The 17033-nt window shown below is 62.5% G+C and overlaps 2 protein-coding genes across 3 annotated transcripts in view; one reads left to right on the top strand and one right to left on the bottom strand.

Annotated features, from left to right (window-relative positions):
* Nucleotides 1-743: 743 nt before the first annotated feature.
* Nucleotides 744-8155, top strand: SNX11 (sorting nexin 11). Of its 2 annotated transcripts, none has more exons than XM_068996547.1 (7): nucleotides 744-783; nucleotides 1258-1306; nucleotides 1482-1568; nucleotides 2515-2615; nucleotides 3050-3151; nucleotides 5175-5390; nucleotides 7198-8155. In XM_068996547.1, the coding sequence occupies exons 2-7, from the start codon at nucleotides 1286-1288 to the stop codon at nucleotides 7466-7468; spliced, it is 798 nt and encodes a 265-aa protein (XP_068852648.1). In that variant the 5' UTR covers nucleotides 744-783; nucleotides 1258-1285; the 3' UTR covers nucleotides 7469-8155. The 2 variants fall into 2 exon arrangements, with proteins under 2 accessions (XP_068852648.1, XP_068852649.1); XM_068996548.1 differs by lacking the exon at nucleotides 744-783 and adding an exon at nucleotides 1058-1119.
* A 1661-nt stretch (nucleotides 8156-9816) lies between these two features.
* The window catches only part of SKAP1 (src kinase associated phosphoprotein 1), a 103185-nt gene continuing 95968 nt past the window's right edge, over nucleotides 9817-17033 (bottom strand). Inside the window, exons 12-13 of the mRNA XM_068996524.1 lie at nucleotides 11014-11115; nucleotides 9817-10132 (exon numbers count right to left, since the gene is read on the bottom strand). Coding sequence (XP_068852625.1) covers nucleotides 11017-11115 — 99 coding nt within the window. The 3' untranslated portion in view covers nucleotides 9817-10132; nucleotides 11014-11016. The remainder of the gene's footprint in view (nucleotides 10133-11013; nucleotides 11116-17033) is intronic.

The following is a 17033-nucleotide window of genomic DNA, read 5'->3' as shown; positions in this document are numbered from 1 at the left end:
GCTGCCCGCCGCGCGCACCGCGCCTGCGCGGCGCCCGCCCGCGGCACGCCGGGAGGTGTAGTCCGCGCCGCCGCCGAGCCGCAGTGCGTTCGGGCGCGGGCGCGCGGGGGGCGATGGGAGGTGTAGTCCGCGGAGCGCGGCGGCGCCGCGTGCGCGCGGGGTGCGGTGGGAGGTGTAGTGCGCCGCGCTCGCGGGGCATGATGGGAGGTGTAGTCCGGGTTGGGTCCGGTGGCTGTGTTCTGTCTGTTGGTAATTAGATGATGGGAGTCATTAACGGCGGGAAAGACCTCGAGGGTCTTGGAGTCCAAGCTGTGGCCGAAAACAACCTTGTCCAGTTCGGAGCCCCGAATGCCACATCCGGTGGGATGTGCCCGGCCTGTGCCCGCGCTCAGAGCATCTCGGTGGGATTTTTTTCACGGAATCTTGGAATCGTTCGGGTTGGAAAAGCCCTCTGAGATCGCCAGGTCCAACCAATACCCCCAAGCACTGCCATGCCACCCCTAACCCGTGTTCCCAAGTGCCACATCCGCGTGTTTTTGAGCGCCTGCAGGGATGGGGACTCCACTTCTGCCCTTCCCCAGCTCCGTTCCCTTCCCTGGCCGCATTCCAGCCCCTCCATGTCCCTCCTTGTCCCGGGCCGGGGAAGGTGGGATGGGCGCTCCGAGCCACAGCAGCGGCCGGACTACAACTCCCAGCATGCCCCACACCGGAAGCGCCCGCCCCTCCCGCGCTATAAAAGCGCGCGCCTCTGCCGCCGCTTAAAGGGGCCGCGGCCTGTGCGAGGTGAGGGGGCCCTGAGGGGAGGGGGGTGCTGGGGGAAGGTTTGGGGCGGGCAGGGGGGTCCTGGCTGGGTCCCCTCGGGGTCTCTCGGGGTGTCCCCATGTCCCCACGGCCGCCGGGGAGGAGGAGGCGGCTCTGGGCTGGGCTGGGCTGGGCCTCACCCCCGGCCTCTCCCGGCGGGGCCGGGCCGGGCTCGCCCTCAGCCCCCGGAGCTGGGGCTGGTCCCGCCCTCCGTGTCCGATCCCTGTCCCGAGGAGCCTTTTCCTTCCCAGGAAGGCAAAAGAGCCTCAGGAATTTTCCCCCCTCTTCCCCCGGTGTTTTCCAGGCGGCCGTGCCCGAGTACGACGGGGAAAATCGGGAATCAATGGGATTCCTTCCCGTTTTTCCGGCTCTGGAGGAGCCACATCCCAGCGCTGCGCGGGTGCAGAATCCACTGAAGGATTTCTCGTCCTAAATCCCTGTTCTTCTCTTTCCCAGATGTTTCCCGCTGGGCTCTGCCTCTAGGATGTTGGAGAACCGAGAGGAAGTGAGGCCATTCCCGGTTTATTCCCAGCTGGAATTCGGGCGGGTTGGATGCAGGGAAGGGTCGGCGGGGGCTGAGCTGCCGGTGGGATTGGGAATGCCTGGAGGGCTCTGTGCCCTTCCTGGGGAGCTGCAGAAGCCGGGAATGGGGCTGGATCCGCGTTTTTGGTGTCCCGCAGGAGCTGACCACGGTGCGAGTGCAGGATCCCCGCGTGCAGAACGAGGGCTCCTGGAATTCCTACGTGGATTACAAGATCTTCCTGCACGTGAGCCGGGGCTGGGGCATGGAAAAGGAGCGGCAGGGCTGGGATGGGCGCTGGGAGAGGCTCTGGAGTGGGATTATCCCGAGCCGTGGAGGGGGGAATCCTCGGGATCCCGTCGTGGTTTGGGTCTGAGAGCCGGCGGCGAGGGGATCCTGCAGGGACTGAGATCCAGCCCCTCAATCCCACGGAGAATTCCCATGGAGAATTCCCATGTATAATTCCCATCCTGGATCCTGCAGGGACTGAGATCCAGCCCCTCAATCCCACGGAGAATTCCCATGGAGAATTCCCATGTATAATTCCCATCCTGGATCCTGCAGGGACTGAGATCCTGCCCCTCAATCCCACGGAGAATTCCCATGGATAGTTCCCATCCAGCATCCTGTGGGAACTGAGATCCTGCCCCTCAATCCCACGGAGAATTCCCATCCTGGGTCCTCAATCCAGGCAGATCTAGCCCCTCAATCCCATGGAGAACTCTCATGGATAATTCCCGTTAATGATTCCTGTTCTGGATCCTGCAGGGACTGAGATCCTGCCCCTCAATCCCACGGAGAATTCCCATGTATAATTCCCATCCTGGATCCTGCAGGGACTGAGATCCAGCCCCTCAATCCCACAGAGAATTCCCATGTATAATTCCCATTCTGGATCCTGCGGGGACTGAGATCCTGCCCCTCAATCCCACAGAGAATTCCCAGGGAGAATTCCTGTTCTGGATCCTGCAGGGACTGAGATCCTGCCCCTCAATCCCACAGAGAATTCCCATGGATAATTCCTGTTCTGGATCCTGCAGGGACTGAGATCCTGCCCCTCAATCCCACAGAGAATTCCCATCCTGGATCCTCAATCCAGGCAGATCCAGCCCCTCAATCCCACAGAGAATTCCCATGGATAATTCCCATGGATAATTCCCATGGATAACCCCCGTGCTGGGTGATTTTCCCAGACCAACAGCAAGGCCTTCACTGCCAAGACCTCGTGTGTGCGGCGCCGGTACCGGGAATTCGTGTGGCTGAGGAGGCAGCTCCAGAAAAACGCTGGATTGGTGTAAGCATTCCCCCCCAAAATCCCACTTTTTTTTCCCCCCCCAAATCCTACTTTCCCCTCCCCCAAAATCCCACTTTTCCCCTCACAAATCCCCCTCTTTCTCCCCCCCAAATTCCCCTTTTTTTTTCCCCCCAAATCCCACTTTCCCCCCTAAAATCCCACTCTGTCCCCTTTCCCAAAATCCCACTTTTCCCCCCCAAAATCCCACTCCCCCCTGCAGTTTCCCCTTTTCCACCTTCCCAACCCCTCTCTCTGTGCCATCTCCCCCACCCCAAAAACTCCCGGACCCCACAACTCCCCGTTTCCCCCTCTGCTCCCACTCTCCCAGCACCCCAAATCACCCCCACCCGGAATCCCTCCTTCCCGGGATCCAACCCCCAGCTGGGATTTGGGATCCTGGCAGTGCCAATCCCGAGTTTTCCCCGTGCCCTCAGGCCCGTGCCGGAGCTGCCTGGGAAATCCGCAGCGTTCTTCGTGGGCAGCACGGATGAGTTCATCGAGAAGCGGAGGCAGGGGCTGCAGCAGTTCCTGGAGAAGTGAGAGCGGGATTTGGGGATTTGGGGTTTGGGGTTTGGGAAGGGCTGGGAGGAGGGGACGGCACCCAGGGGTGGGCGGGAGGTGACAGCAGAGGGCTGGGTGTCCCTGGTGGTTGTCCCTTCCTCGTGTCCCCCTCGTGTCCCCTCCTGTCCCTTGTGTCCCTCCCATCCCTCTCCTGTCCCTCCTGTCCCTCCCATCCCCCTCCCATCCCCCTCGTGTCCCCCTCCTGTCCCCTCCTGTCCCCTCCTGTCCCCTCCTGTCCCTTGTGTCCCTCCCATCCCTCTCCTGTCCCTCCTGTCCCTCCCATCCCCCTCCTGTCCCCCTCCTGTCCCCCTCCTGTCCCTTGTGTCCCTCCCATCCCTCTCCTGTCCCTCGTGTCCCCCTCCTGTCCCTCCCATCCCCCTCGTGTCCCCCTTGTCCCTCTCCTCTCTCTCCTGTCCCTCCTCTCTCCGTGCCCAGGGTGGGAGGTGACAGCAGAGGGCTGGGTGGCCCTCCTGTCCCCCTCCTGTTCCTCGTGTCCCCCTCCTGTCCCACTTGTTTCCCCCTCCTGTCCCCCTCCTGTTTCTCCCATCCCCCTCCTGTCCCCCTCCTGTCCCCTTGTCCCTCCTCTCTCCGTGCCCAGGGTCGGAGGTGACAGCAGAGGCCTGGGTGACTCTCCTGTCCCCCTTTGTGTCCCCCTCCCATTCCCCTCCTGTCCCCCTCATCTCTCTCCTGTCCCTCCTCTCTCCATGCCCACGGTGGGAGGTGACAGCAGAGGGCTGGGTGGCCCTCCTGTCCTCCTTTGTGTCCCCCTTCATGTCCCCCTCCCATCCCCTCCTGTCCCTGCCATCCGCCTCCTGTCCCCTTCATGTCCCTCTCCTGTCCCTCCTCTCTCCATGCCCAGGGTGGGAGGTGACAGCAGAGGGCTGGGTGACCCTTGTGTCCCTGTTCATGTCCTCTCCTGTCCCCCTCCTGTCCCCCTCCTGTCCCCTCTTGTCCCTCCTGTCCCCCTCCTGTCCCTCCTCTCTCCGTGCCCAGGGTGGGAGGTGACAGCAGAGGGCTGGGTGACTCTCCTGTCCCCCTTTGTGTCCCCCTCCTGTCCTTTCCATCCCCCTCCCGTCCCCCTCCTGTTCCTCATGTCCCTCATGTCCCCCTCCTGTCCCTCCTCTCTCCATACCCAGGGTGGGGGGTGACAGGGTGCCAGCAGGGGTGACCTGTCCCTGTGCCCATCACTGTCCCCTCAGGGAGGTGACACGGTGCCAGCAGAAGTGACCCTGGCCCTGTGAGGGAGGTGACCCGGTGCCCTCAGGGGTGACCTGTCCCTGTGCCCATCACTGTCTCCACAGGGGTGACCTGTCTCCGTGCCCGTGTCACGGTGCCCTCAGGGGTGACCTGTCCCCGTGCCCATCACTGTCCCCGCAGGGAGGTGCCCTCAGGGGTGACCTGTCCCTGTGCCCGTGTCACGGTGCCAGCAGGGGTGACCTGTCCCCGTGCCCATCCCTGTCCCCGCAGGGAGGTGCCAGCAGGGGTGACCTGTCCCCGTGCCCATCCCTGTCCTGGCAGGGAGGTGCCAGCAGGGGTGACCTGTCCCCGTGCCCATGTCACAGTGCCAGCAGGGGTGACCTGTCCCCGTGCCCATCCCTGTCCCCGCAGGGAGGTGCCCTCAGGGGTGACCTGTCCCCGTGCCCATCCCTGTCCCCGCAGGGAGGTGCCAGCAGGGGTGACCTGTCCCCGTGCCCATCCCTGTCCCCGCAGGGAGGTGCCAGCAGGGGTGACCTGTCCCTGTGCCCATCACTGTCCCCTCAGGGAGGTGCCAGCAGGGGTGACCTGTCCCCGTGCCCGTGTCACGGTGCCCTCAGGGGTGACCTGTCCCCGTGCCCATCCCTGTCCCCGCAGGGAGGTGCCCTCAGGGGTGACCTGTCCCCGTGCCCGTGTCACGGTGCCCGCAGGGGTGACCTGTCCCCGTGCCCATCCCTGTCCCTGTGCCCGTGTCACGGTGCCAGCAGGGCTGACCTGTCCCCGTGCCCATGCCTGTCCCCGCAGGGTGCTGCAGAGCGTGGTGCTGCTCTCCGACAGCCGCCTGCACCTGTTCCTGCAGAGCCAGCTGCCCGTGCCCGCCATCGAGGCCTGCGTGCAGGGCCGGGGCCCGCACGGCGTCACCGAGGCCATCCTGCGCTACGCCATGGCCCCCTGCGCCTGGGCACACCGCGGGCACGGCCCCGCGCCGGCCCCGGCACCGCCCGGCCACACCGGGGACGCGTAAGGGACACGGGAGACGGGGATATAGCAGAGGGGACGGGGGGCACGGGACAGGGGATATGGGACATGGGATATGGGACACGGGACAGGGGACAGGGGACAGGGGATACAGGACGTGGGACGGGGGGCATGGGACACGGGACGGGACAGGGGGCACAGCAGAGGGGACACAGGACATGGGACTGGGGATATGGCACACAGGACATGGGACAGGGGACATGGGACAGGGGACACGGGATATGGGACAGCAGACAGGACAGGGGACACAGGACAGGGGACACGGGACAGGGGACACGGGATATGGGACAGCAGACAGGACAGGGGACAGGGGACACAGGACATGGGACAGGGGACACGGGATATGGGACAGGGGATATGGCACACAGGACACAGGACATGGGACATGAAACATGGGACAGGGGACATGGCACACAGGACATGGGACATGAGACAGGGGACATGGGACAGCAGACGGGACACGGGACACAGGACAGGGGACATGGGACAGGGGACACAGGACATGGGACAGGGGATACGGGATATGGGACAGCAGACAGGACATGGGACACAGGACAGGGGACACAGGGCATGGGACAGGGGATATGGCACACAGGACATGGGACATGAAACATGGGACAGGGGACATGGCACACAGGACATGGGACAGGGGACATGGGACAGGGGACACGGGATATGGGACAGCAGACAGGACAGGGGACACAGGACAGGGGACACAGGACAGGGGACACGGGACACGGGATATGGGACAGCAGACAGGACAGGGGACACAGGACAGGGGACACAGGGCATGGGACAGGGGACATGGGATATGGGATATGGGACAGGGGACATGGGACACAGGACAGGGGACACGGGACGGGGACAGGGGACATGGGACACAGGACAGGGGACATGGGATATGGGACAGGGGACATGGGATGTGGGACATGGGATGTGAGACATGGGACAGGGGACACAGCACACAGGACAGGGGACACAGGACATGGGATACGGGACACAGGACACTGGGTGGGAGTGACTCCAGGCCGGGCATCCCGGGGTGGGATCATGCAGCTGGGAACGGGCAGGGAAGGGAAGGAGCATCCCGGGGCTCTCCCAGGTCCTCTCCGAGCATCCCGGCATGGGATTTTTGTGGCAGGGAATGGCCTGAGGAAAGGAGGAGCAGCCTGGCACAGTCTCGGGTCCTGGCTGTGGATCCCGGGATGGGATTGTGCTGCAGGAAACATCCAGGAGCGAGGAGGAGCATCCCGGGATGGGATTTTGTGGCAGGGAACAGGCAGGGAAGGGGAGGAGCATCCCAGGGCTGTCCCAGGTCCTGGCTGTGGATCCCAGGATGGGATTTTGCGGCAGGAAACATCCAGGAGCGAGGAGGAGCATCCCGGGACAATCCCAGCTCCTCGCTGTGGATCCCTGGATGGGATTTTGCGGCAGGAAAGGGGTCTGGGGAGAGGATCCAACTGCGCTGCTGCAAATCTCTGGAAAAGCTGGACAAGCCCAGACTGCCCTGGCTGGTCTGGGGGTCTCAGAGATGCTCCAAACCCCTTAAAAATTAGGGAAATCCAACCAAAATGGGGCTTCCTGCCCTGCCCCGTGCCTGCTTTTCCTGGAAAATAAGAGGTGTCTGGATTCCAGCAGGAGTTTTTAAGGAGTCTCATGGTTGGAGGAAGAGGTTCGAGGGGCAGGAGCCAGGGCCTGGAATGTCCCTGGGATGGGAATATCCCCCTTTTCCAGTGCCGAGGAAATTCCGTGGATCCCTTCTCCAGCCTGACCCGCTGTGTTTTCCCAGCTGTGCCGGCCTGGGAAGCGCCCAAGGCTGCCTGGAGAGCTTCCCGTACTGGGGCGACTTGGGCATGGACGAGGCACGGCCGGAGAGCCCGGCCGGACACGGAGTGACCCCACTGGAGAGCCTGGAGAGCCCGGCCGGACACGGAGTGACCCCTCTGGAGAGCCCGGCCGGACACGGAGTGACCCCTCTGGAGAGCCCGGAGAGCCCGGCCGGACACGGAGTGACCCCTCCGGAGGAGCCCCCCCGGGATGTCCGGCTGGACACGGAGTGACCCCTCTGGAGACCCTGGCCGGACACCAAGTGACCCCTCCGGAGGAGCCCCCCCAGGATGTCCAGCCGGACACGGAGTGACCCCCCTGGAGAGCCCAGAGAGCCCGGCTGGACATGGAGTGACCCCTCTGGAGACCCTGGCCGGACATGGAGTGACCCCTCCGGAGGAGCCCCCCCGGGATGTCCGGCCGGACACGGAGTGACCCCTCCGGAGCCCTGGCTCGGAGAGGGATCCGTGCGGAGGCACCGGGATGGGCGGACTGGGCAGCACTGGGAGCGCGGCCGTGTCCGAGCTCTTTCCCAGCGCATTCCCGCTATTCCCCGCTATTCCCCGGCCGCGTTTCCTCGCTCTGCTCCCGGAGGAGGGATCTGGGAGCTCGGGAATGCCGTGGTTGTGGTTCCCACGGTGGCCGTGGCTCCCTGGCCGGAGCGGGAGCGGGGCTCGGGGGGTGGCAGTGCCTCCATGTCCTCGGCACTTCCCGCCGGGAAAAGGGAGGGATGGCGCTGGAATTTGGGTCCTCTTCCCGCTGCTGGGGCCGTTCCAGGCTGGAATTTCTGGGAAAGCAGGAGCGGCTCGGGTGGTTTTGGTGTCCCCTCCCTCTGAGCACTTGGTGTGGGCAGGGCTGGCGAGCCCTGGCTGGACGTGAAAATGAAATAAAAATAAATAAAAATGAAAATAAAAAGGAAACCGAAGTCGAGGAGAAGTTGCCGGGAGCTGCCGAGCTCGGGGCCGGGAGGAGCGTGGGGAATTCGGGGATTTAGGGAAAACGGACGCACAAATCCCTTCCCGCAGCTCCTGCTCCTCTCCCAGCTCTCATTCCCAGAGTTTCGGCTCCTCCAGCTCCCCGGAATTCCAGCAAAATCCCACAGGGACTCCCCCAGAGCTGCTCCTGCTGCAGCTCCTCTCCCTTTCCCAGCCCATCCCCGATCCCAACCCCAATTCCCGAGGGCAGCTCCCCCCCAAACCCCACGGATCCCCCCCCGTCGGTGTCTCCGGGGCCGGGCGGGGCTCGGGGCGGATTTTGGGGCTCCGTTCCCGGCGGATTTTGGGGCTCCATTCCCGGTGGATTTTGGGGCCCTGTTCCCGGCGAGGCCGCAGCCAGCAGGGCCCTACCCCCATCTAGCGGTGCTGGAGCCAGGAGCGGGAAAAGCGGGAAAAGTGGGAAAAGCGGGAAAAGCGGGAAAAGCGGGAACAGGAGCAGGAGGAGGCGCTGGATTCACTTGCACGGCCTGGAGCGGAGTGGGGGCACTCGGAGCGGGGGGGGTCAGGAAGAGTGGCCATTCCTGGTCATTCCCGGTCATTCCCAACCATTCCCAACCATTCCCAACCATTCCCGGTCATTCCCAACCATTCCCAACCATTCCTGGCCATTCCCGGCCATTCCTGGTCATTCCCGGCCATTCCCAACCATTCCTGGCCATTCCCGGCCATTCCTGGCCATTCCCGGTCATTCCTGGTCATTCCCAACCATTCCCAACCATTCCCAACCATTCCCGGTCATTCCCGGTCATTCCCAACCATTCCCAACCATTCCCAACCATTCCTGGCCATTCCCGGCCATTCCTGGTCATTCCCAACCATTCCCAACCATTCCTGGCCATTCCCGGCCATTCCTGGCCATTCCCGGCCATTCCTGTTTATTCCCGGCCATTCCCAACCATTCCTGGCCATTCCTGGGCATTCCCGGTAATTCCCAAGCATTCCAAACGATTCCTGGCCATTCCCCATCATTTCTGGCCATTCCCGGCCATTCCCGGCCATTCCCAGCCATTTTCCCAGCCATTCCTGGTCATTTTCCCAACCATTCCCGACCATTCCCGGTTATTCCCGGCCATTCCTGGTCATTCCAAACCATTCCCGGTCATTTTCCCGGCCATTCCTGGGTATTCCCAACCATTCCCAATGATTCCCGGCCATTCCTGAGCATTCCTGGTCATTCCTGGTCATTCCAAACCATTCCCGGCCATTCCCGAGCATTCCTGGTCATTCCTGAGCATTCCCAACCATTCCTGGCCATTCCCAAACATTCTTGGCCATTCCCGGCCATTCCCGGCCATTCCCAGCCATTCCCAACCATTCCCAACCATTCCTGGGCATTCCTGGGCATTTCCCCGGCCATTCCTGGCCATTCCCAACCATTCCCAGTCATTTTCCCGATTAATCCAGGCCATTCCCAACCATTCCCAACCATTCTCAACCATTCCCGGCCATTCCCAACCATTCCCAACCATTCCTGGCCATTCCCTGCGCCCCTTCCCAGCTCCAGCCCCACCACAAAGTCTGGAGCAGCCAAACTCGGAGAGGGAAAAGGGATTTATTGAGGAGAAACGCCGGGATCTGGGCTGGGCTAAAACCTGGATTTGGGATGGGGGAACACCTGGAGACCTCCAGGGGATTTGGGATCGACCCGGGAAAAGCGGGATAACGAGGGTGGGAGACCTGCAGGGAATTTGGGATTGAGCCCTCCCCGTTCCCAGCCCCGCCCCGTGCCTCAGTTTCCCCATGGAATGCTTCCCTGAGGGATTTTTGGGATAAAACCGCTCGGTCCCACGGAGGTGGCTCTGCCGCGTGAATCCCATGGGATTTGTGGGATTTGGAATCCAGGGAATGACCCACGCCGGGCTGGCGCTGCCCCCGCGCTGCCCCCGCCGCTCCCGGTCCCGCCTGATCCAGGGAAAACCGGGAGATGGAGCCGTAGGCACCGCGGAGACCCCGGGATGGATCCGCGTCCCCCGAACCTGACCCCAAACCCCAACCCCAAAACTGAGCCCAAAACCCCAAACCCCGCACCCCAAATCCCGCAGCCCAAACCCCAAACCTGACCCCAAACCCCAACCCCAAAACTGACCCCAAACCCCACACCCCAAACCTCAAACCCCAAACAAAACCCCAAAACCCACACCCCGAATCTGACCCCAACCCCAAAACCCTGCACCCCAAACCCCAAACCTGACCCCAAACAAAACCCCCAACCCCGCACCCCAAACCCGACCCCAAACCCGATTCCAAACCCCGAACCCCAAAACCCGAACCCGACCCCGCACCCCAAACTGCAAACCTGATCCCAAACGGCGCACCCCAAATCTCGCACTCCGAACCCCAAACCTGACCCCAAACCCCGCACCCCAAACCCGACCCCAAACCCGACCACAAATCTCGCACCCCGAACGCCAAACCCCGAACCCGCCCCCAAACCTGACCCCCAACCCCAAACCCCGAACCCAAAGCCCGAACCCGACCCCAAACCCCAAACCGCAAAGCTCGAACCTGACCCCGCACCCCAAACCCAACCCCAAACCCGACCCCGACCCCGCACCCCAAACTGCAAACCTGATCCTAAACCGCGCACCCCAAATCTCTCACCCTGAACCCCAAACCTGACCCCGCACCCCAAACCCCAAACCCGACCCCAAACCCGACCGCAAATCTCGCACCCCGAACGCTAAACCCCAAACCCGACCCCAAACCTGACCCCGAACCCCAAACCCCAAACTCCGAACCCCAAACTCCGAACCCCAAACCCGACCCCAAACCCGACCCCAAACCTGTCACTCCTCCAGCTCGAAGGCGGGCTCCAGGAATTCCCTCGGGACGATCCCGATCTCGTCCCGGAGCTCCCCGACCCACCAGCCGTGCCCGGGGTACTCCTGTGGGGTCACGGGGATTGCGCTTGGGGTCAGACCCTTCCTTTGGGTCTCTGACCGCCAGAACCCCACAAAAAATACCCCGAACCCATAAAAAATACCTCGAACCCACAAAAAATACCCCGAACCCATAAAAAATATCCCGGACCCTACAAAAAATACCCCGAACCCCACAAAAAAATACCCCGAACCCACAAAAAATACCCCGAAACCATAAAAAATATCCCGGCTCCTACAAAAAATACCCCAAATCCCACAAAGAATACCCCGGACCCCACAAAAAACACCCCGGACCTGACCCCAAACCCCATGAAGGGCGGAATGAGGGACGGGGGGTTTGGAAGGACACGGAAGGATTTTTTTGGTTCGGGGTTTAAGGTTTGGGGTTTGGGGTTCGGGGTTTGGGGTTTGGACTTTTGGGGTTTGGGGTTAGGTTTGGGGTTTGGGATTTGCAGTTTTGGGTTCGGGGTTTGCAGTTTTGGGTTTGGGGTTCGGGGTTTGCAGTTTTGGGGTTGGGGGTCAGGTTTGGGGTTTGGGGTCAGTTTTGGGGTTCGGGGTTTGGGATTTTGGGTCTGGGGTCAGGTTTGGGGTTTTGGGGTTTGGAATTTGCAGTTTTGGAGTTTTGGGGTTTGGGGTCAGGTTTGGGGTTTGGGGTCAGGTTCGGGGTTTGGGGTCAGGTTCGGAGTTTGCAGTTTTGGGTTCTGGGTTCGGGGTTCGGAGTTTTGGGTTTTGGGGTCAGGTTTGGCGTTTGGGATTTGCAGTTTGGGGTTCGGGGTTTGCAGTTTTGGGGTTTGGGGTCAGGTTTGGGGTTCGGGGTTTGGGGTTTGGGGTCAGGTTTGGGGTTCGGGGTTTGGGGTTTGCAGTTTTGGGTTTGGGGTTCGGGGTTCGGGATTTGGGGTTTGCAATTTTGGGTTCGGGGTTTGGAGTTTTGGGGTTTGGGGTTCGGGGTGTAGGGTCACGTTCGGGGTTCGGGGTTTGGGGTCACGTTTGGGGTCTGGGGTCACGTTCGGGGTTCGAGGTTTCGGGATTCGAGCTTTGAGCTTTGCTCGGAATCTCAACGTTCAATTCACACCCCGATTCTTTGGGCTTGGACCCCAAATTCCAGCCCGGATCCCGCAGCTCCCGACCCCTCTCCAGCCGGATCCCGCCGGGAAGCGCCGCCCTTTTCCCGCATTTCCTTGGGGTTTTCTCCTCCCCCCCGAAGCAGAAACAACAACGGGGGGACCTTTCCTCCCTCCGCCTCCCGGGAATCCCGGGAATCCCGAGCAGCCCCGGGATGCGCCTGGAGAGGCGGGGACGGAGCGATCCCGACCCCCACGGGGGGGAAAAGAATTCCAAACTTAAGGAAAAAAAAAACAAATTTAAGGGGAAAATCCAAATTTAGCCCTAAAACCCCGCGGGCTGCGCCCTCCCCCCACCTCTGAGCGATCCCCGTTTCCAGCTAATCCCGGCCCTGATCCCAAATCCCGGGATCATCCAAGGAGCCGGGAGCTCCTCATCAGCCGGGAGGGGAAGGGGGGAAAGTCCAAATTTCGAGCAAAAATCCCGATTGAGTCCGAAAAATCACAATTGATTCCTAAAAATCCGAATTAACTCCTGAAAATCCGAATTAACGCCTAAAAATCCGAATCGATTCCTGAAAATCCGAATCGATTCCTGAAAATCCGAATTAACTCCTAAAAATCCGAATTGATTCCTGAAAATCCGAACTGATTCCGAAAAGTCCGAATTAACTCCTAAAAATCCCGATTGATTCCGAAAATCCGAATTAATCCCTAAAAACCCCAATTTTATCCCTAAAAACTCCAACTAATCCCTAAACCCCCCAATTTTATCCCTAAAACCCCCAATTTTATCCCTAAAAATCCCAATTAATCCCTAAAAATCCCAATTTTATCACCTAAAAACCCCAATTAATCCCTACAAACCGCCGCATCCCCGCCTCTCCCCGAGCGCTCCCGCTCCCGGTCCCGCCCCGAGGTCGCTCCCGGTCCCGCCCCGCTCCCGCTCCCGGTCCCGTTCCCGGTCCCGCTCCGGGTCCCTCCCCGGTCCCGCTCCCGCCCCGGGGTCGCTCCCGCCCCGTTCCCGTTCCCAGTCCCGCTCCCGCCCCATTCCCGGTCCCGCTCCCGCCCCGTTCCCCTTCCCGGTCCCGCTCCCGCCCCATTCCCGGTCCCGCTCCCGCCCCGTTCCCCTTCCCGGTCCCGCTCCTGCCCCGTTCCCGTTCCCGGCCCCGCTCCCGCTCCCGCCCCATTCCCGGTCCCGCTCCCGGTCCCGTCCCGTTCCCGTTCCCGTTCCCAGTCCCGCTCCCGCCCCGTTCCCGTTCCCAGTCCCGTTCCCAGTCCCGCTCCCGCCCCGTTCCCGTTCCCAGTCCCGCTCCCGCCCCGGGGTCGCTCCCACCCCATTCCCGGCACCGCTCCCGCTCCCGCCCCGTTCCCGGTCCCGCTCCCGCCCCGGGGTCGCTCCCGCCCCATTCCCGGTCCCGCTCCCGCCCCATTCCCAGTCCCGCTCCCGCCCCGTTCCCGGTCCCGCTCTCTCCCCGTTCCCGTTCCCAGTCCCGCTCCCGCCCCGTTCCCGGCCCCGCTCCCGCTCCCGCCCCGGGATTTCCGCCGCTCGCTGCCAGCCGGAATTCGAGGCGCATTAAAGCCGCGGCGGCGGCGTTCGAGCCCTCGGCTCGCGGTGCCAAATTGCCCCGCGCTGGCTCGCGCAGATGTTCGTTAATTATGCTAATTTTTATTAAGCGATCCAAGCCAGCGCGGAGCCCCCGCCGGGGGCTGAACTCTGCTCCGCTCCTCTCCGACCCGCTGGAATTCCAGCCCCGCGCCGGCTTTTGGGAAGCGGGAGAGGGAAGGGGAGGAGGAGGGAGGCCGAGGATGGGGTTTTGGTGGGCTCGGACTAATTAGGCGTTAATGAGGGCTCAGCGCGCGGCGGCTGCGAGGGGAGGGAGGGGGTTTAGGAGAGGGTTCGTGGAAAAGCGGGGCTGGAAAAGCGCTCCGGGAGGATGGAGGGGAGCGGGAGGGGAAGGGGATGGGATGCGGGAGGCGCCGGGGGGGGGGGGTCCCTGGGAGAACTGGGAAGCAGCCGGGAAGCAGAGCACCCTCCACATTCCCAGGAGTCGGGAAATTGGGAATCTGGCGCCTTTTCGAGGTTGCGGATTGGATTTGGGGTGGCCCCAACACCATCTCCCCATTCCCAGGAATCAGCAGGAATCCCCAAACTGGGAATCTCTCACAGGAATCAGCAGGAATCCCCAAACTGGGAATCTGGCCCCTTTCCAGAAGTGGGGATTGGATTTGGGGTCACCCCAACCCCATCCTCCCCATTCCCAGGAATCAGCTGGAATCCCCAAACTGGGAATCTCTCACCTTTTCAAGGCTGGGAATCGGATTTGGGGTCACCCCAACCCCGCCCTCTCCCCCAGGACGCTCTCCGTGCCCTCCTGGAACGCTGGGATTTGTCCCAGGGGGAAGGAACCCTCCTAAAGCCCTTCCCACATCCCATTCCCGAGATTCCCAGAGCCGCTGGCCGGGATAATCCCCCCCCCCCCCCGCCCCCAATCCGGGATTTTCCGGCACACGGGACCAGCAAAAGCTCCCAGCTGCTTTTGCAAGTGGGAACTGGAATTCCTGCCTGACCCGGCCATGGATTCCCCCCCTCCCCATCGGGGGGGACATCCCGGTGTCACCGAGCTGGGGGCGGGAACGGCCCCAGCTGGAGGAACCCCCGAAAGCGCAGCCAGGACGGAATCCCGGGAATGATTTGGGTTGGGAAGGGACCTGAAATCCCATCCAGGGACACCTCCCACCATCCCAGGGTGCTCCAAGCCCCGTCCGACCTGGCCACGCTCCTTGTGTCCCATCCCATCGGGATCTGCCCCATCCCATCAGGATCTGCCCCATCCCACCGGGATCCATCTGTCCCACCCCACCGGGATCTGTCCCATCCCACCGGGATCTGCCCCATCCCACTGGAATCCATCTGTCCCACCCCACCGGGATCTGTCCCATCCCACCGGGATCTGCCCCATCCCACTGGAATCCATCTGTCCCATCCCATCAGGATCTGCCCCATCCCACCAGGATCTGCCCCATCCCACTGGGATCTGCCCCATCCCACCGGGATCTGCCCCATCCCATGAGGTCCATCCATCCCATCCCACCAGAGTCCACACATCCCATCCCACCGGGATCCACCTGTCCCACCCCACCGGGATCCGTCCCACCCCATCAGCATCCATCTGCCCCATCCCACCGGATCTGCCCCATCCCACCGGGATCTGTCCCACCCCACCGGGATCCATCTGCCCCATCCCACCGGGATCTGTCCCACCCCATCAGGATCCATCTGCCCCACCCCATCAGGATCTGTCTCATCCCATCAGGATCCATCTGTCCCATCCCACCGGATCTGCCCCACCCCACCGGCATCCATCTGCCCCATCCCATCAGGATCTGTCCCACCCCATCAGGATCTGTCCCACCCCACCGGGCCCTCCCCACCCCATCCCAGCGGGAAGAACCCGGCACACAGGGGGGGCTCGGAGCCCTCGGGGTGAGGGACGGGGACGAAGCCGAGGGTCCCTGGGGGAGGACAAAGCTGATGGTCCCCGGGGGGAGTGCCCAGCCCGGAGTGCCCAGCCCAGAGTGACCAGCCCAGAGTGACCAGCCCGGAGTGCCCAGCCCGGAGTGCTCAGCCCAGAGTGACCAGCCCAGAGTGACCAGCCCGGAGTGCCCAGCCTGGAGTGCCCAGCCCGGAGTGACCAGCCTGGAGTGCCCAGCCCGGAGTGCCCAGCCCGGAGTGCCCAGCCTGGAGTGACCAGCCTGGAGTGCCCAGCCCGGAGTGACCAGCCCGGAGTGACCAGCCTGGAGTGCCCAGCCCGGAGTGCCCAGCCCGGAGTGCCCACAAGGACAGCTCTGGCAGCAGCTGGACAAGTGCCCGGCTCCTCCTCAGCCTTTCCAAGTGGGCCCAGCCTGAGCAGAGGGATCCAGGATTTATCCAAGGAACCGTTTCCCATAAAAAACCTCCAACCAGAGCCCCAAATCTGACTGAGGGACAACGGGGGGACACTCGGGGGACACTCGGGGGACAGATTTAGAACTATTTCCCATAGAAACCTCCAACCAGAGCCGCAAATCTGACTGAGGGACAACGGGGGGACACTCGGGGGACACTCGGGGGACACTCGGGGGACACTCGAGAGCCGGATTTGGAACTATTTCCCATAAAAACCTCCAACCAGAGCCCCAAATCTGACTGAGGGACAATGGGGGGACACTCGGGGGACACTCGGGGAACACTCGGGGGACACTCGGGGAACACTCGGGGGACACTCGGGGGACACTGGGGGGCAGATTTAGAACTATTTCCCATAAAAACCTCTAACCAGAGCCCCAAATCTGACTGAGGGACAACGGGGGGACACTCGGGGGACACTCGGGGGACACTCAGAGGACACTCGGGGGACACTCGAGAGCCGGATTTGGAACTATTTCCCATAGAAACCTCCAACCAGAGCCCCAAATCTGGCCGAGGCACGCTCGGGGGACACTCGGGGGACACTCGGGGAGCAGATTTGGAACCTCTTCCCATAGAAACCTCCAACCAGAGCCCCAAATCTGACTGAGGGACAACAAGGGGCACTCAGGGGACACTCGGGGGACACTCGGGGGACACTCGGGGGACACTCGAGAGCCGGATTTGGAACCATTTCCCACAAAAACCTCCAAGCAGAGCCCCAACACCACCCAACCCTGACCGAGGCGCACGCGGGGGACACTCGAGAGCCGGATTTGGAACCTCTTCCCACAAAAACCTCCAAGCAGAGCCCCAACCCTGACCGAGGCACACGCGGGGGATGCTCGGGGGACACTCAGGGGACACTCGGGGGACACTCGGGAGCCGGATTTGGAACTATTTCCCATAAA

The sequence above is a fragment of the Aphelocoma coerulescens genome, chromosome 27 (genome assembly GCF_041296385.1).
Source record: "Aphelocoma coerulescens isolate FSJ_1873_10779 chromosome 27, UR_Acoe_1.0, whole genome shotgun sequence".
Lineage (NCBI taxonomy): Eukaryota > Metazoa > Chordata > Aves > Passeriformes > Corvidae > Aphelocoma > Aphelocoma coerulescens.
This window is presented reverse-complemented; position numbering and strand designations above follow the sequence as displayed.

Coding starts and splice junctions, on each gene's coding strand:
- SNX11 (XM_068996547.1), top strand. CDS start 1,286: ATGTTGGAGAACCGAGAGGAA. Junction 1,307..1,481: donor TGTTGGAGAACCGAGAGGAA/GTGAGGCCATTC, acceptor GGTGTCCCGCAG/GAGCTGACCACGGTGCGAGT. Junction 1,569..2,514: donor ATTACAAGATCTTCCTGCAC/GTGAGCCGGGGC, acceptor TGATTTTCCCAG/ACCAACAGCAAGGCCTTCAC.